Source organism: Nerophis ophidion, linkage group LG01 (assembly GCF_033978795.1).
Source record: "Nerophis ophidion isolate RoL-2023_Sa linkage group LG01, RoL_Noph_v1.0, whole genome shotgun sequence".
NCBI lineage: Eukaryota > Metazoa > Chordata > Actinopteri > Syngnathiformes > Syngnathidae > Nerophis > Nerophis ophidion.
Window position 1 is genome coordinate 86,640,102 of NC_084611.1, and position 21,018 is coordinate 86,661,119.

General features: G+C 36.3%; 1 protein-coding gene across 1 annotated transcript in view; it reads right to left on the reverse strand.

Moving 5' to 3' along the window:
* The window catches only part of fam83fb (family with sequence similarity 83 member Fb), a 53,714-nt gene extending 35,722 nt beyond the window's left edge, over positions 1 to 17,992 (reverse strand). Inside the window, exon 1 of the mRNA XM_061914481.1 lies at positions 17,385 to 17,992. Within this exon, the coding sequence (XP_061770465.1) occupies positions 17,385 to 17,879 (495 nt within the window). The 5' untranslated portion in view covers positions 17,880 to 17,992. The remainder of the gene's footprint in view (positions 1 to 17,384) is intronic.
* Positions 17,993 to 21,018: the final 3,026 nt, after the last annotated feature.

Genomic DNA, 21,018 nt, shown 5'->3' on the forward strand with positions numbered 1-21,018 from the left:
GCTGGCCTCAGATAATCAATAATTTCATAAATATTAATGTATAAGAACTTGCTTCATGATATTATTAAAAAGTTGCCCAAGAATTCGATTATTCGGCTCAATTGCCAGACTTTTTTTTGTAAAATTCCAGGGGTTTACCATACACTACTGTAAAAAAACAAAAAAAAAAACGGTACTACTTCTGGCAACTGAGCTGCCAGTTTTCTACCTTAAAATCTCTGGTTGATGTTTTTACAGTGTATTACTGTAATTGGAAAAACGGTACAACATTTTTTTTACGGTAAAGGTCTGGCAACTGAGCTGCCAGCTTTTTAACGGAAAATCATTGTCATTTTTACAGTGTACACTTCAAAGTTAAAGTACTACTGATAGTCACACATACACACTCGGCGTGGTTAAATTACCCTCTGCATTTGACCCATCTCCTTGTTCCACCCCCCGGGAGGTGAGGGGAGCAGTGAGCAGCAGCGGGGGCCGTGCTTGGGGAATAATTTTGGCGATTTAACCAATACCAACCCTTGATGCTGAGTGCCAAGCAGGGAGATAATGGGTCCTATTTTTATAGTCTTTGGTAAGACTATAAAGACCGGGATTGAACTCACGACCTACTAATCTCAGGGCGGACACTCTAAACACAAGGCCACTGAGCAGGTTTTTTAAATTTTTTTATTTATGTCATGGATTTGAAATCATAGGTCAAGAAAATATTTAACTATTCATTTCTATTTGAACAACACAATTGTTTTGAGAATAAATGGAATATATTATATTTTTTGCAATACTTATACATTTAGGAAAAAAAGATGTTACTTTATTGACACGTCTTATATCCAGGTTTTCGCGGACCATTAAAGGGGAACATTATCACCAGACCTATGCAAGCGTCGATATATACCTTGATGGTGCAGAAAAAAGACCATTTATTTTTTTAACCGATTTCCGAACTCTAAATGGGTGAATTTGGGCGAATTAAACGCCTTTCTGTTTATCGCTCTTGTAGCGATGACGTCAAGAATGTGACGTCGCCGAGGTAACACACCCGCCATTTTCATTTTCACATTACAGACACAGGGTCTCAGCTCTGTTATTTTCCGTTTTTTTGACTATTTTTTGGAACCTTGGAGACATCATGCCTCGTCGATGTGTTGTCGGAGGGTGTAACAACACTAACAGGGAGGGATTCAAGTTGCACCACTGGCCCCAAGATGCCAAAGTGTCTGCCGCCAGACCCCCATTGAATGTGCCAGAGTGTCTCCACATTTGACCGGCGATGCTAAAGCAAACATGGCACAGAGATGTATGGATAACCGGCAAATACATTTGCAACGATAAAGTCAACGAAATCACAAAGGTGAGTTTTGTTGATGTTGACTGCCAGCTAATCGATGCTAACATGCTACGCTAATAGATGCTAACATGCTATTTACCGGCGGTGCTAAAGCAGACATGGCACAGAGATGTATGGATAACCTGCAGATGCATTTGCAACTATATTACGTTTCCTTCCACCCACATTTAATGTGAAAAAAACACTTACCAATCGACGGATTTAAGTTGCTCCAGTGTCAAAAGATGCGAAAGTCCTGATCGTTTGGTCCGTACATTTTACCGGCGATGCTAACGCAGCTATTCGGCCATGCTATGGCTATGAATAGCGTCAATAGCTTCAGTTTCTTCTTCAATATTTTCATACTCCAACCATCTGTTTCGATACATGCGTAATCTGTTGAATCGCTTAAGTCGCTGAAATCCGAGTTTGAATCCGAGCTAATGTCGCTATATCTTGCTGTGGTATTCCCATTGTTTGTTTACATTGGCAGCACTGTGTGACGTCACAGGGAAATGGATAGTGGTTTCGAAGAGAGCCGAATATAAGGCACTTTAAAGCTTTATTTAGGGATATTCCGACACCGGTAAAATTTCGAAAAAAACGTCCAAAAATACAACAAGCCACTGGGAACTGATTTTTATTGTTTTTAACCCTTTTGAAATTGTGATAATGTTCCCCTTTAAAAATGATGTGGCAGGCCAGACCTGGCACAGGGGTCTTGATTTCAACACCTGTGCTGTATTCAGTACCTCCGTCTCTATAGTAAGCATGCTAACTTTTTTTCGCCAATTTTCTCACCTAATTTTTACATATATATGTTTGACCATCGCTAGGCGAAGATCTACTGGCTCGGCAAGGTGATATGTCTCCGCGTGTGGCTCGTCAGAGCTATGCGGACACGTGTGGGGTTGGCTCTGTTGTGGGGGCATTGTCCATCCTCTGTTTCCGGAGGGCACGTTTCCTCTGACAGTCCTCGATGCGGGCTTTCTCAGCAGCCTTTGTTCCAACAGCTGTTGCACTCCTCCAAGCTGACCTGTTTTCAGCAAGTGTCTCCCATGGGTCTGCGGGGATATTAAGAAGCTTTGGTGAGCCCTTGAAATTGTCCTTGAACATTTTCTTCTGTCCTCTGACTCGTCTCTTCCCTTGTCTCAGCTCTACATAAAAGAGTTGCTGTGGTATGCGTGAGTCTGTCATGCTTCATAGATGACCAGCCCAGGGATTTTGCGAGCGCTAGAGCATGGAGGTGAGCCCGATTAAGTACTTTAGTATCTGGTGGTTTTGTCCTACCATCTAATGCGAAGAAGCTTCCCCAGTCACGTCATTTGAAAGCGGTTGAGTTTCTTGGCATGCCTCGAGTAGACTGTCCAAGTCTCACACGCATAAAGGAGGGCGGTAACCACAGCTTCAGCATAGACCTTTAAGTTTGGTGCATAGTCTGATTCCTCTACTCTCCCAGAGATTCAAGTGAAGTCTTCCAAATGCAGTGCTGGCTTTAGCAAGTCTATTGTCGATTTCCTCAACTCTTGAAAACATCCCTCACTTCAACGCAGTTCTCAACATCCGTCAATGATGAAGACATAAAACGGCTACTGTAGATCAGGATCAACACAGAGCTTGACCGTCCACCCTCCATCTCTGAAGTTGACAAAGCAATTAAAAAACTGTCCAGTGGAAATGCCATCCCTGCAGAAATCTACAAGTATGGGGGTTCCAGTCTGTCTCTCGAGCTATTCATCTCTTTCTGGACAGCAAACTTCCACAGGAATTTAAGAATGCTTCCATTGTGCACCTACAGTACATAAGCCAGGGGTGTCAAACTCAAATACAGAGTGGGCCAAAATTTAAAAACTGAACTCTCTCCTTTGAGGCACACATTAAAAGCGTTACTAAAACGGCCTTCTTTCATCTCCATAACATCGCTAAAATTCGCTCAATTCTGTCCACTAAAGACGCTGAGATCATTATCCATCCGTTTGTTACGTCTCGCCTCGACTATTGTAACGTATTATTTTCGGGTCTCCCCATGTCTAGCATTAAAAGATTACAGTTGGTACAAAATGCGGCTGCTAGACTTTTGACAAGAACAAGAAAGTTTGATCACATTACGCCTGTACTGGCTCACCTGCACTGGCTTCCTGTGCACTTAAGATGTGACTTTAAGGTTTTAATACTTACGTATAAAATACTACACGTCTAGCTCCATCCTATCTTGCCGATTGTATTGTACCATATGTCCCGGCAAGAAATCTGCCTTCAAAGGACTCCGGCTTATTAGTGATTCCCAAAGCCCAAAAAAAGTCTGCGGGCTATAGAGCGTTTTCCGTTCGGGCTCCAGTACTCTGGAATACCCTCCCGGTAACAGTTTGCGATGCCACCTCAGTAGAAGCATTTAAGTCTCACCTTAAAACTCATTTGTATACTCTAGCCTTTAAATAGACTCCCTTTTTAGACCAGTTGATCTGCCGTTTCTTTTCTTTTTCTTCTATGTCCCACTCTCCCTTGTGGAGGGGGTCCGGTCCGATCCGGTGGCCATGTACTGCTCGCCTGTGTATCGGCTGGGGACATCTCTGCGCTGCTGATCCGCCTCCGCTTGGGATGGTTTCCTGCTGGCTCCGCTGTGAACGGGACTTTCGCTGCTGTGTTGGATCCGCTTTGGACTGGACTCTCGCGACTGTGTTGGATCCATTATGGATTGAACTTTCACAGTATCATGTTAGACCCGCTCGACATCCATTGCTTTCCTCCTCTCCAAGGTTCTCATAGTCATCATTGTCACCGACGTCCCACTGGGTCATTATTGTCACCGATGTCCCACTGGGTGTGAGTTTTCCTTGCCCTTATGTGGACCTACCGAGGATGTCATGGTGGTCTGTGCAGCCCTTTGAGACACTAGTGATTTAGGGCTATATAAGTAAACATTGATTGATTGATTGAACAAAGCCGCGGGCCAAAATTGAACAAATTAACCCTTTTAATAAGACCTAAACAAGTTTTGCAATGACTATTGAACAAGCAAAACTTATGTTACTTTATAGTGACATGCAAAATCGAGTTTCAAATAATAATAATAATAATAATTTAAAAATATCAATGACATATCAAATAAAATTTGAATAAAAATTCAATGCCTCTTTTCTATTTGCAGCCCGCTGAGTTAAGTATCAAAATAAACTTTTTCCAAAGGCTAATAATACATTTGAAAATAAAACAACAATAATGAATGAATCAAACATTCAAGTAGCCAGAGAAAGTGCAAGAATAAAAATGTTAATTATTGCTCAGTTTGCCAAACTGATTTGCTTTAGATAGTACTTTATTTATTCCGTCAGGAGAGTTCCTTCAGGAAAATTAAAATTTTCAGCACAATCCCAGGAGACAGAACAGGATCGCTAGGGACGGCGTGGCGCAGTGGGGAGAGTGACCGTGCGCAACCCGAGGGTCACTGGTTCAAATCCCACCTAGAACCAACCTCGTCACGTCCGTTGTGTCCTGAGCAAGACACTTCACCCTTGCTCCTGATGGGTGCTGGTTGGCGCCTTGCATGGCAGCTCCCTCCATCAGTGTGTGAATGTGTGTGTGAATGGGTAAATGTGGAAGTAGTGTCAAAGCGCTTTGAGTACCTTGAAGGTAGAAAAGCGCTATACAAGTACAACCCATTTATCATTTATCGCTGACGGGTCTGCCGGCTTCCAGCGCCCCTTACAAAAAAGATGAGATAAAGGTAAACAAAGAGGGGGGGTGGGGGGAATGGGAGAAAAAAAAATAGAAGATTAAAATAATATAAAAAATTCGGTCTTAGCCTGGGCCCTGGGGAGGAGGTGCAGACTGAGGCCAAGGGAAAAAAAAACAAAACCTCATAGCCATGGTACACATCCCTCTTCCATGTGTGTAAGAGGGAAATATCAAACATCAAAGTACACAGAGGACATTAAAGCAGCAGATACAACCAGACACTTCTACATACAGCTATGAATAAAAAATAAAAGAAACATATCCACTGTGGTGGCCTCTGCGGTGTTCCACGCCATGGTCCGCTGGGGTGGAGGGAGCATGGCCAGAGACAGGAGCAGACCCAACAAAGCAACAAAGACAGCCGACTCCACTTTCGGCCAGTGTCCAGTCCGCAACACCGAATATAAAACAAGCAACGCTTATATAACTTAACAGTGCAAAATCAACTTTCAAAAAACAAACGAAAGAATATCAATGGCATATTAAATAAAATGAAAATTAAAAAAAAATGTTGGTAGCAGGGGCGGGAGGGGTGTACAGTGTAGCGTCCCGGAAGAGTTAGTGCTGCAAGGGGTTCATGTTCTGTTGTGTTTATGTTGCGAATGTTCTCCTGAAATGTGTTTGTCATTCTTGTTTGGTGTGGGCTCACAGTGTGGTGCATATTTGTAACAGTTTTAAAGTTGTTTACACGGCCACCTTCAGTATGGGTGTTGACCAAGTATGCCTTGCATTCATTGCGGTGCGTAAAAGCCGCATATATTATGTGACTGGGCTGGCACGCTGTTTGTAGGCAGGAAAAGAGGACATGACGACAGGTTGTAGAGTACGATAAAGGCAGCGTCCTCGATATTGTTGTCCGGGTGGAAATCGGGAGAAATTCGGGAGAAGGGTTGCCCCCGGGAGATTTTCGAGCGGGGCACTGAAATTCGGGAGTCTTCTGGGAAAATCGGGAGGGTTGGCAAGTAAGAGTATTAGCGGTGAATGCGGTATAATACCGGCGGGCCAGCTCTAATGTTAATTTGATATTGCCTTAAGGGCCAAATTAAATTGGGCCAGAGTTTGACACCCATGACATAAGCGAAAAGGCAACCGACAGTGTTGACAATTATCACGGTATTTCACTTCTTTACGTAGCTGGTAAAATACTGGCCTGATTGCGTCTCAACACGGTTAATTTGGAAGACCTTCTTCCCGAAAGCCAGTGTGGTTTCCTTTCTGGCCGAAGTACCCTTGGCATGTCTACCAAGGTTCTCATTCCCTCAGGTCAATTATCATCTTAGGGCATTCAATCGATCGCCACTGGACTGTTTGGTTTGTCTTAGAAGGCATTTCGCCGCTCATCCGAGTAGGCTTCATCACTTCTAGAGCTGACCAATCAAAGTCTATGAGCATGAACTGATGGAGCCTATTCGGATGAGCGGCAAAAGGTCTTTTAAGACGAACCGAACAACCTTACTTTCTGTCTGACAACGGCAAAGTCGAGTAAGAGCAAAGTTTCCAGAGTGACGCAAAGTCTCAAAGGCAGTAAACCAGACGGAGGCCATGTGAAATGTAAACGGTCGTATTAGAAACCCTAGCGCTCACCACTTAAAATTCTAGGAGGGTGCTGAGCTTTGGAGACCAGCGGCAGGACAACAAGCATGCGGAGAGAGCGTAAAAGTAATGGAGGACGGACGGAAGGAAAGAAAAGAAGTTTCCGACATTAATTAAGTCCCGAGCCAGAGTTGCGCAATAGCAGCCGGTAAAACAAGCCTGGCACTGACCCAGTTCTTGCCTGCCTGGGCAGAGTGTGTCAGCAGGAGGAGATGAGTCAGCTGAGCAATGCTGGAATAACAAACACACAAAAGCGCTTCGGGTCCTTAGTGGACCTTTGAGCAGGCATTAATCACTCCCACCCCCACCGGCTCTTTCCTACAAACCAAGGCGCTGCGGTGATAAAAATCACTTGTTAACCAGGTGGATAAGACCGAAGTAGTGTCATTGTCCTGTAGAGAAGGGGAACATGAATATAAACTGGAACTGCTAAAACTGGACTTCAACCAATGAGGAACTTTACCAAAAATATTAATAACTTGCGCTCTTCTAACTCTCACTGTTACACTTGCCAGTGTTTTCCTCCAACATTCATTCGGTGGTTGTGACCACACCACAAATACATTTGGTTGCAACGACTAACGCCATGAGATAAAAACTTTTATTTTGTGTTGCGTCGGTTAAGCGTTAAATGAGAGTAACTAATTATCCAGACCGCATAAAAGAAGGTCAAACCAGTTGGATAGTAGGTAAAAGATGGCAAAATGGTAAACAGAAAGGTGAAAACAACTTAAATTGAGGGTAACAAAGGCATAATTGGACAGAGAAAATTGTAGGTAAGTCGAAGGTAAAATAATGTAAATAGAAGAGAAAAGTAGGTAAATGAAATGTAAAAGAAGGTCAATTTTTAGGTAAAAGAAGTAAAAAAAAAATGGTAAAAAAAATAAGTGAAAGGTAAAACATCATAAAAAGATTAATAGAAGGAATAAGAAGGTAAGTATAAATTAAAATAAAGGTAAATACATGGTAAACGAAGGAATATAGAAGGTAAAACAAGAAAATAAAAGGAAAATAGAAGGTAAAATAAGTTAAAATATGGTAAATAAAAGGTAAAAGAAGTAAAAAAAACGGTAAAAGAAGATAAGTAAAAGGTAAAACAACATAAAAATGTTAATAGAAGGAATAAAAAGGTAAGTATAAATTAAACTGAAGGTAAAAGAAGGAATATAGAAGGTATAACAAGGAAATAAAAGGAAAATAGAAAGTAAAATAAGTTAAAATATGGTAAATAGAAGGTAAATTAAAGGTAAAAGAAGTTTAAAAAACGGTAAAAGAAGATAAGTAAAAGGTAAAACAACATAAAAAGGTTAATAGAAGGAATAAGAAGGTAAGTATAAATTCAACTAAAGGTAAGAGAAGGAATATACAAGGTATAACAAAGAATTAAAAGGAAAATAGAAGGTAAAATAAGTTAAAATATGGTAAATAGAAGGTAAATGAAAGGTAAAAGAAGTTAAAAAAAACGGTAAAAGAAGATAAGTAAAAGGTAAAACAACATAAAAAGGTTAATAGAAGGAATAAGAAGGTAAGTATAAATTCAACTAAAGGTAAATACATGGTAAAAGAAGGAATATAGAAGGTAAAACAAGTAAATAAAAGAAAAATAGAAGGTAAAATAAGTTAAAATATGGTAAATAGAAGGTAAATAAAAGGCAAAAGAAGTAAAAAACGGTAAAAGAAGATAATTAAAAGGTAAAACAACATAAAAAGGTTAATAGAAGGAATAAGAAGGTAAGTATAAATTCAACTAAAGGTAAGAGAAGGAATATACAAGGTATAACAAGGAAATAAAAGGAAAATAAAAAGGAAAATAAGTTAAAATATGGTAAATGGAAGGTAAATGAAAGGTAAAAGAAGTTAAAAAAAACGGTAAAAGAAGTAAAAGGTAAAACAACATAAAAAGGTTTATAGAAGGAATAAGAAGGTAAGTATAAATTCAACTAAAGGTAAATTAAAGAATGTAGAAGGTAAAACAAGGAAATAGGAAAATAGAAGGTAAAATAGAATATGGTAAATAAAAGGTAAAAGAAGATAAGTAAAAGGTAAAACAACATAAAAAGGTTAACAGAAGAAATAAGAAGGTAAGCATAAATTCAATTAAAGGTAAATGAAAGAATGTAGAAAGTAAAACAAGGAAATAATAGGAAAATAGAAGGTAAAATAAGTTAAAATATGGTAAATAAAAGGTAAAAGAAGGAATATAAGAAGGTAAAAGGAGTAAGAAACAGTAAAAGAAGATAAATAAAAGGTAAATAGAAGGGATAAGAAGATAAGTATAAATTAAATTGAAGGTAAATAAAAGGTAAACAAAAGAAATAAAGATGGTAAAAGAAGTAAATAAAAGGAAAATAGAAGGTAAAATAAGGTGGATAAAAGTTAAATTTTATTAATTTAAATCAAAGGTAAAGTAAGGTTAAATAAAAGGTAAAAAGGACTATGGAAGTTAAAATAAGACAAAAAAAAGATAAAAACAGTCAAAGAAGGCAAATAAAAAGTAAAATAAAGAATATAGTCGGTAAAACAAGATGGCGAAACAAGGTAAAAGACGGTTGAAGAAGGTAAGTAAAAAGTCGAAGACAGTCGAAAGGGTAAATACAAGGTAATAAAGGTTATGGCAAGTACTAAAATCTTTCTTTTAACTATTTTCCCGAAAAATACACACTGAGGCTAAAACTGTTTTTTCTGATGACTCGATTGTAGCTGAGATAGGCGCCAGCGCCCCCCGCGACCCCGAAAGGGAATAAGCGGTAGAAAATGGATGGATGGATGGATAGATTAATCCAACAAACTGATCAATAAATTACTCGGTTACTAAAATAATCGAAAGCTGCAGCCCTAGTGTTGCTGCATCTCTGTCACTTCTCAACACACCTCATGCACACCAAGGTCTGCCACACTGGGGAATTCCCAAAGTGCGTTTTTGTGGTAAGGCGACTAAAATAGATTTCAAGACTTGATGACAACATCCAAGCCATCAATTATGTTAGACCTTGTAAACACCTTTTGTGTACGTTTTTACTGGAAGATCAGGGACGTCTTGTCAACGTGGGAACAAAACAAAACACTCCAGGATGCACATCCGCACCCGAACACACCTTCGTTCAATACGGGCAAGTCAAACACCAGGAACTAAACAGACGCTCCTCATGAGAGGGTCAAACTACCACGGACATGTCAGTCCATGTGTTGCACTTCTGAGTGGAACTTGAGCCTTGCTTTTTTTTTGTCTTTTACTGTTCATGTCGCACAATGGTCCTTTGACCACACGGACCCACACACTGCTCGGACCCCGGCTGTCGTGTCGGCGCAAGCACAAACGCACTTTTGTCACAGACGCACAGTGTCGGATAACCAGCACGCAGGCGGAACTTTGCAGGACAACAAAAGTCATTCTAGGGACAAATCTTCTCACGAGAAATCATCTTTTGTCGGGTAGGGCTGGGCGATAGGGCTGAAAAGTGTCGATATTGATAATTGTTATTATTTTTATGACCTATGGAAAATAAGGAGCAGGAGAAAATCCTATTAGAAATGTACCTTTCTCTAAATATAATCCCGTCAGCTAGGAAGGCAGAATAAAAATGTCAACACAAGCATGGAAAACACTCAAACAATGTAAAGAAAATAGCAAAATCACATCGAAGACAAAACAATAAGCTATTAAAATTAGAGAATATGTAAGAACTATTTTCTGCAGGTTTAGTGCCAGGAAAATCTAAAGGGTGAGCGCGGTTAGTGCCGATCATCATTTACAGACCACATTGGTCCGACTACGGTCCCTTTTTTTTTTTTTAAATCCAAAAACGTGCTATACTTGTCAGAGTTAGTTTGTGACGAACCCCAAGATACAGAGAAGGAGGCAGGCATTTTGCAGGTAAACAAGTTTTAATTAAAATATTAAAACAAGAACAAACAAAAGGGGTACAACAAACAGCGCAAACGAGGCGGATAACCAACTAAGAGAGCTAGCATGGGACGTAGAAAACAAAAGGAACTAAGCATGGAAGCTAGCAAAAACAAGAACAAACAAAAGGAGTGCAAGAAAAAGCGCAAACGAGGCGGATAACCAACTAAGAGAGCTAGCACGGGAGGTAGAAAACAAAAGGAACTTAGCATGGAAGCTAGCAAAAACAAAAAGGAGCCTAGCGTGGAAGTTAGCGGTTAGTGCCGATCATCATTTACAGAACACATTGGTCGGACTACGGTCCCTTTTTTAAACAAAAAAAATCCACAAATGTGCTATACTTCTCAGAGTTAGTTTGTGACGAACCCCAAGATGCAGAGAAGGAGGCATGCATTTTGCAGGTAAACATGTTTTAATTAAAATACTAAAACAAGAACAAACAAAAGGGGTACAACAAAAAGCGCAAACCAGGCGGATAACAAAATAAGAGAGCTAGCATGGGAGGTAGAAAACAAAAGGAACTTAGCATGGAAGCTAGCAAAAACAAGAACAAACAAAAGGAGTGCAAGAAAAAGCGCAAACGAGGCGGATAACCAACTAAGAGAGCTAGCATGGGAGGTAGAAAACAAAAGGAACTTAGCATGGAAGCTAGCAAAAACAAAAAGGGGCCTAGTGTGGAAGTTAGCGGTTAGTGCCGATCATCATTTACAGACCACATTGGTCCGACTACGGTCCCTTTTTAAAAAAAAAAAAATCCAAAAACGTGCTATACTTGTCAGCGTTAGTTTGTGACGAACCCCAAGATGCAGAGAAGGAGGCATGCATTTTGCAGGTAAACATGTTTTAATTAAAATACTAAAACAAGAACAAACAAAAGGGGTACAACAAAAAGCGCAAACGAGGCGGATAACCAACTAAGAGAGCTAGCATGGGAGGTAGAAAACAAAAGGAACTTAGCATGGAAGCTAGCAAAAACAAAAACAAGAACAAACAAAAGGGGTGCAAGAAAAAGCGCACACGAGGCGGATAACCAACTAAGAGAGCTAGCATGGGAGATAGAAAACAAAAGGAACTTAGCATGGAAGCTAGCAAAAACAAAAAGGGGCCTAGCGTGGAAGTTAGCGGTTAGTGCCGATCATCATTTACGGACCACATTGGTCCGACTACGGTCCCTTTTAAAAAAAAAAAATCCAAAAACGTGCTATACCTGTCAGAGTTAGTTTGTGACGAACCCCAAGATGCAGAGAAGGAGGCATGCATTTTGCAGGTAAACATGTTTTAATTAAAATACTAAAACAAGAACAAACAAAAGGGGTACAACAAAAAGCGCAAACGAGGCGGATAACAAACTAAGAGAGCTAGAATGGGAGCTAGAAAACAAAATGAACTTAGCATGGAAGCTAGCAAAAACAAAAACAAGAACAAACAAAAGGAGTGCAAGAAAAAGCGCACACGAGGCGCATAACCAACTAAGAGAGCTAACATGGGAGCTAGAAAACAAAAGAAACTTAGCATGGAAGCTAGCAAAAACAAAAAGGGGCCTAGTGTGGAAGTTAGCGGTTAGTGCCGATCATCATTTACAGACCACATTGGTCCGACTACGGTCACTTTAAAAAAAAAATAAAAATCCACAAACGTGCTATACTTGTCAGAGTTAGTGACGAACCCCAAGATGCAGAGAAGGAGGCAGGCATTTTGCAGGTGAACATGTTTTAATTAAAATACTAAAACAAGAACAAAGAAAAGGGGTACAACAAAAAGCGCAAACGAGGCGGATAACCAACTAAGAGAGCTAGCATGGGAGCTAGAAAACAAAAGGAACTTAGCATGGAAGCTAGCAAAAACAAAAACAAAACAAACAAAAGGAGTGCAAGAAAAAGCGCACACGAGGCGCATAACCAACTAAGAGAGCTAGCATGGGAGGTAGAAAACAAAAGGAACTTAGCATGGAAGCTAGCAAAAAACAAAAAAGGTCTTAGCGTGGAAGTTAGCGGTTAGCGAGCAGGAAAACAGAAGTCGTACTTGTGATATGAAAACAAACTGGAAGCAGGGAACAAAAAACAGTAAGCTGCAAACATCTAACAAATATAGCTTACCGCTACGCTGCAAAGACACGACACGGTACGACACGACAGGTGCGATAAGACATGACAGAAGCGACATGCAATACGTGACAAAAATCCAGCACTGACTGGAGGAACGAAGCAGGTAAAATAGGAGCGGGCTGATTGACATCAGGTGTGGCCAGGTGCCAATCAGCCGCAGCTGAGGGGAAAACAGCGCACGGGGAAAAAAACAGGAAACAGACAAAATAAGAGTGCTGACAGGAACTGAAAACAGGAAATACTAAACACACACAGAGGAAAAACTAAAACACAAACAAACTGTCGGTGGCAAGCCTGATATATATATACATGTATATACATATATATATATATACAAATATATACATATATATATATATATATACACATATACACATATATATATATACATATATACATATATATATTTATATATATATGTATATATATATATATACATATATATATATATATATATGTATATATATATGTATATATGCATATATATATATATATACATATATCAGACACATTTATACACGCTATATATATATATATATATATTAGTGTGTATAAATGTGTCTGATATATGACACATATTTATGTATATATACGCACGTGTGTATATATATATATATATATAAATATATATATATACATATATATATATGACACATACTTATACACACTAATATATATGTATATATATATATATATATAATAGTGTGTATAAATATGTGTCTGATATATGTATATATATATATATATACATATATATATATATATATGACACATACTTATACCAACTAATATATATGTATATATATATATATAATAGTGTGTATAAATATGTGTCTGATATATGTATATATATATATGTATAAATATGTGTCTGAGATATATATATATACATATATCAGACACATATTTATACACGCAATATATATATACATATATATATATATATATATACATACATATATATATATATATATATATATATATGTATATATATATATATACATATATATATATATATATATGTATATATATATGTATATATGCATATATATATATATATATATACATATATCAGACACATTTATACACGCTATATATATATATATATATATTAGTGTGTATAAATGTGTCTGATATATGACACATATTTATGTATATATACGCACGTGTGTATATATATATATATATATAAATATATATATATACATATATATATATGACACATACTTATACACACTAATATATATGTATATATATATATATATATAATAGTGTGTATAAATATGTGTCTGATATATGTATATATATATATATATACATATATATATATATATATGACACATACTTATACCAACTAATATATATGTATATATATATATATAATAGTGTGTATAAATATGTGTCTGATATATGTATATATATATATGTATAAATATGTGTCTGAGATATATATATATACATATATCAGACACATATTTATACACGCAATATATATATACATATATATATATATATATACATACATATATATATATATATATATATATATATATATATACATATATCAGACACATATTTATACACGCTATATATATATATATATATATATATATATATTAGTGTGTATAAATTCGTCTGATATATATATATTTATGTATATATATATGTATATATATATATATATATATCAGACACATATTTATACACGCTATATATATATATATATATATATATATATATATATATATATATATATATATATATATATATATATATTAGTGTGTATAAATGTGTCTGATATATATATATATATATATATATATATATATATATATCAGACACATATCTATGTATATATACGCATGTGTATATATATATATGAATATACATATATCGGACACATACTTATACACACTAATATATATATATATATATATATATATAACAGTGTGTATAAATATGTGTCTGATGTATGTATATATATATAAATATATATATTAGTGTGTATAAATATGTATATATATTAGTGTGTATAAATATGTTTCTAGATATATATATATATATATATATATACATAAATATGTGTCTGATATATATATATATATATATATATATATATATATTTATACATATATATATACACACATGTGCATGTATATATATAAATATGTGTCTGATATATATATACACGTGCGTATATATACATAAATGTGTCTGATATATATATATATATATGTGACACATATTTATACACACTAATATACATATATATATATATATATATATATATATATATATATATATGTGTGTACACGTGCGTATATATACATAAATATGTGTTTGAGATATAAATATATATATATATATATATATATATATATATATATATATATATATATATATATTAGGGGTGGGCAAATTAATGCGTTAATTATGAGTTAACTCATCAATCTATTAACGCCGACAATTATTTTATCGCACATTTGCGTGTTGTTTACATGCTTTTATTTTGTTAACGCCTTTTCTTAACAAGATGGCGGCGTCGAGGGGCTCTTGGTAAAGATGGAACATTTGGCAAAAATACCAGACAATTCTGCAAATTTCATGGCTGTCTTACAGCGTGGTCACTCCGGGATCACTTACGACCGCCAGACAATTCTGGATGTGGATAGATCGGGCCGTTTTGGACTGAATGACGCGTGCTTGCTAGACCGGCTAGCTAGCATGGGAATACTTTGCCGGCTACATCCAGCGGCCTGTGAAGCAGCGGAGTATATGTGTTGTCTGTCTATTTATAAATGATGCAGACGAGGAGTGTTGGCTGAGTTCTTAACGTTTACTTTCAGAGCGTGCATATCACAACATACAAGATGCTGTCATGGCGACACACAACCTATACCGGGCTACTGCGCATGCTCGTCACTCCTGTTGTATGCTGGGTAGGGTAGTTCTTTTATTCCCTGGCTCATAACATCACAATATAGTACCATGTATATGCGTTCAGTTTATCAAAGCACCAAGCAAACAATCGGAAAATTCCCATCATATCAATTCCTAGACATGATCGTAATTATTTTAAGTGCACTACGCAGAATAAACACAACATTATTAATATTGCTACTACGGATAATTTGATCCAAAATTCCCTAAAACAGCCCACTACCTATAATATAGGTTTTTTAAACATAAGATCCCTGATAAAAAAAAAAATTCTGCTGTTACCTCAGAAATTGCCTTTTCAGATGTTATGATTGTGGCTCAGAGATTTGTATGTAGATTATATTTATTTTCCATAACAAACAGGATAACTTAAATACCCTGGCAGTGGCAATAAGCTTAAATGTTTGTATTTACATTTTTGGAGTTGATTTTCATAAAATATGCTATTTAACTGCTACTGTTTAACAAGGACTGATTTAAATTGTGTTTGCACAACAAATGTTTTGGCGCTTTTGTTCATGTGGGAGAATATTCCAATAAAGGTGCACTACACACTACTTTTGAATTTATTATTGGGCTTTGCGTATACAATGCAGTTAAACGTGATTAATTAGAGAAATAGTGCGATTAACTTCAATTAAAATTTTTAATCGTTGCCCAGCCCTAATATATATATATATATATGTATATATATATATATATGTATATATGTATATGTGTGTGTATATATATATATATATATGTATATATGTATATGTGTGTGTATATATATATATATATATGTATGTGTGTGTGTATATACACATATATATATATGTGTATATATATATATATATATATATATATATATATACACACACACACACATGTGAATGTATATATATAAATATGTGTCTGATATATATATATATATATATATATATATATATACACGTGCGTATATATACATAAATATGTGTCTGATATATATATATATATATATATATCAGACACATATTTATACACACTATATATATATATATATATATATATATATATATATATATATATATATATATATATATGTATATGTACACGTGCGTATATATACATAAATATGTGTCTGATATATATATATATATATACATACACATGTGCATGTATATATATAAATATGTGTCTGATATATATATACACGTGCGTATATATACATAAATGTGTCTGATATATATATATCCATCCATCCATCCATTTTCTACCGCTTATTCCCTTTTGGGGTCGCGGGGGGCGCTGGCGCCTATCTCAGCTACAATCGGGCGGAAGGCGGGGTACACCCTGGACAAGTCGCCACCTCATCGCATATATATATATATACACACACACACGTGCATATATATACATAAATGTGTCTGATATACATATATATATATATATATATATATATATATATATATATATACACACACGTGCATATATATACATAAATGTCTGATATATACACGTGCATGTATATATATATATATATACATATATATATATATATATATATATATATATATATATAGTGTGTGTGAATGTTGTCTGTCTATCTGTGTTGGCCCTGCGATGAAGTGGCAACTTGTCCAGGGTGTACCCCGCCTTCCGCCCGATTGTAGCTGAGATAGGCGCCAGCGCCACCCGCAACCCCAAAAAGGGAATAAGCGGTAGGAAATGGATGGATGGATATATATATATACATGTGCTTATATATACATAAATGTGTATAAATGATATTTGACATGGTTATTATGACGACGCTCACCTTGTTGGCCGCCTGTATGAGTCTGCGCACCACCTCCTTAATGTGGGGCCCGTTGTCCTTGGGTGGGTGTGTGTGGACCGCCACCCGGGTCACCCCCTTGAAGAACCCCCCGCTGGGCCAGCCTATGTCCAGGGGCGGCACCTCCGTGTCCGACATCTGCGGCCAGTAGGTGGAATGAACCCCCGAGTCCCCCGGGGACGACTCGGCGGGTGACCCCGTCGCGTCGTGGCCGCCCTTCTCCTTCTCCTTCTCCTCCCCCGCCGCCGCCGCCTCGTAGTTCTTGAAGGTGTTGGTCAACAATTTGACCTCCCGGGCCGACAGGAAGTCCTTCACCTCGTCCTCCCGCAGGCGCATTTTGAAGGCGCCGTCGCCGTTCTTCAGGAGCTGCTCGACGGCGGCGCGGTGCTCCTCGCTGTAGTAGAACTCCGGCCGGGTCTCCGGGACCGGGGTCCCGATGTGGCCGTCCTCCATGCACACCAGCTGGGATTCGGCCATGGCTGTGGGCCGGCAGAGTCCAGTCCCACCTGAAGGAAAGAGGCGGTGGACACGTCACGTTTATAAACTGAGAGCCCGAGAAGTTGGCTTACCTGCTCCGGGGTGGAGGAGGGGCCTGAACGCGGCATGTTGCCTTCAAGGACAAACGGAATTCTAACAGGAAGTTGTTTTTTGCAACATACAGCAGTGTTTTTCCAACCCTTTTTTTGAGCCAAGGCACATTTTTTGCGTCGAAAATCACTAAAAAACGAAACTCAGTTGACAGTAAAAAGTCGTTGTTGCAATTGTTGGATAGGACTTTAAACTAGAGATGTCTGATAATATCGGCCATAAATGCTTTAAAACAAGGGTCACCAACCTTTTTTAAACCAAGTGCTACTTTTTGGGTACTGATTAATGCGAAGGGCCACCAGTTTGATACACACTTAAATAAATAGCCAGAAATAGCCAATTTGCTCAATTTACCTTTAATAAATAAATATATATATATCTTTTTAAAAAATGGGTATATCTGTCTGTCATTCCAATCGTAAAAATGTTTTCTATTACGGAAGTTTTTTTGTAGAGAATAAATGATGAAAAAGAGGAGAAAACACACACACAAAAAAAATGAAAATAAAATTTTGAAACATAGTTTATCTTCAATGTCGACTCTTTAAAATTCAAAATTCAACCGAAAAAAATGAATAGGAAAAACTAGCTAATTCGAATCTTTAAAAAAAATAAAAAATTATGGAACATCATTAGTAATTTTTCCTGATTAAGATTTATTTTAGAATTTTGATGACATGTTTCAAATAAGTTAAAATCCAATCTGCCGTTGTTAGAATATATAACAAATTGGACCAAGCATATATTTCTAACAAAGACAAATCATGATTTTTTCTAGATTTTCCAGAATTTTTTTTTAAATAAATTCAAAACACTTTGAAATAAGATTTACATTTGATTCTTACAGATTCTCTAAAGTTGCCCTGAATGATTTTTTGAATCTTAATCATAATGAGTTTGAAGAAATATTTCACAAATATTCTTCGTCGAAATAACAGAAGCTAAAATGAAAAATTAAGTGAAAATGTATTTATTATTCTTTACAATAAAAAAAAAAAAACTTGAACATTGATTTAAATTTTTAGAAAGAAGAGGAAGGAACTTAAAAGGTAAAAATGTATATGTTTAAAAATCCTAAAATCCATTTTTTCTCTAAAATTGTCTTTCTGAAAGTTAAGAAGCAGAGTAAAAAAATAATGAATTATTTAAACAAGTGAAGACCAAGTCTTTCAAATATTTCTTGGATTTTCAAATTCTATTGAGTTTTGTCTCTCTTAGAATTAAAAATGTCGTGCAAAGCGAGACCCAGATTGTTAGTAAAAAAATACAATTTAAAAATAGAGGCAGCTCACTGGTATCCATCCATCCATTTTCTACCGCTTATTCCCTTTCGGGGTTGCGGGGGGCGCTGGCGCCTTTCTCAGCTACAATCGGGCGGAGTAAGTGCTGCTATTTGAGCTATTTTTAGAACAGGCCAGCGGGCTAATCATCTGGTCCTTACGGGTGACCCCTGCTTTAAAATGTAATATCGGAAATTATCGGTATTGGTTTCAAAATTTCAGTATCGGTTTCAAAAGGAAAATGTATGACTTTTTGTTATTTTGTTAGTTTTGTCTTTATTTAAAGGGACAATGCACTGAAATATTAAGCTCAAAGACAGATATGTTCTTTTCCAGATGATAGCTCATTTCCATCTGCATTCCCTGGCTACCTAAAATTAAAGGGATACAAAATCATGCAATAAATGATGACAATAAAATCATACCATGTCATGTAATCAAATTTAAGATAGTCGTAAAATGCGCTTTCATGGACACATAATATACAATACAACCACACCTCATTTACGTCATCACACAAAGACAATACATGCTCTTTGATCACATCCGTCATCATTTGTAAAAACAACCATGACTTTAACAGACACACCTCACAATTTACCACAAAAATGCTGTCATGGATGAATATAATACACATTAAGTTGATGTGTCAAACATAAGTGCCCACCTTATTGACCGTGTGAGCAGCTTTGATTGCTCCAAAGCCACTTTCTAACTTCAAATGTAAATAAAGAGTAATCTGTTAGCCTTCTCAAGTTTAGTTTGTTGTGAGGTTGTTCCATTCCTTTATGGCTTGATACGAAAAGGCTGATTGTGCAAAAATGTTTTTTTACATCTGGGTACGCTACACTGCCCCCTGGTGGAGCGCCCCCTGTGACCCCGAAGGGAATAAGCGGTAGAAAAATGGATGGATGGATGTTGCATATTTTGCGTTTCTCGTTTTAAAAACCAAGCAGTTTTTTTTTTTTTTTAAAGAAGGGCCTTAAAAAAACAAACAAAAAACATAAACAACAATAACACTTATAATTGACGGATAGATCTGAAGTTGATCTGGAGACTATTGTGTTAAAAGTAAAGAGTAAAAAATGTATAATTTATTGTTTAACACGTTCGTGATAATCCTGTTGGATCCCCAATAATTTTAGTGTGATTTTTTTTTTTTTTTTTTTTTTTTTTTTAAGTGTCATTGCTCAAAAAAACAAACAAATAATTAATATCAATGTTGTTATGAGTTATTGACCTTTTTAAGGCTCCAATTGTTATATAATCTCAAATATTCCACATTTTATTGGTGAAAATGTTGCATAGGTTGTTTTTTTACCACAAAAAAAATAGCATACAACTTAAATCTTTAAAAAACGTTATATTGACCTAATGTGGATCGAGAGATTTAAACCTTGAATAATAATAACAATAATAACACTGAATAATGACACATTTTTAATATTTTTTTTTGATCAAGCCTGAGTGGAGATTTGAATGTATATTTGTTATACATATATTGTATTGGTTTTTGAAATAAAAAAATATCAAAATGGCATCCGCTTGCTTTGATGTTTTAGTGTGCGGCCTTCAGTGGAAAAAGTTTGGACACCCCTGCCATAAGCCTTTTTAACAATTACTATAAAACACCATTAAAACTTTCACTTGCACTTTACAGCGTTGGATAGACACTATCAGATAGTTTAATATGCCGATTCAAACCGTGTTTCAGCTTCTCCTAATATTTGTTCAGTGCACACAAGCTT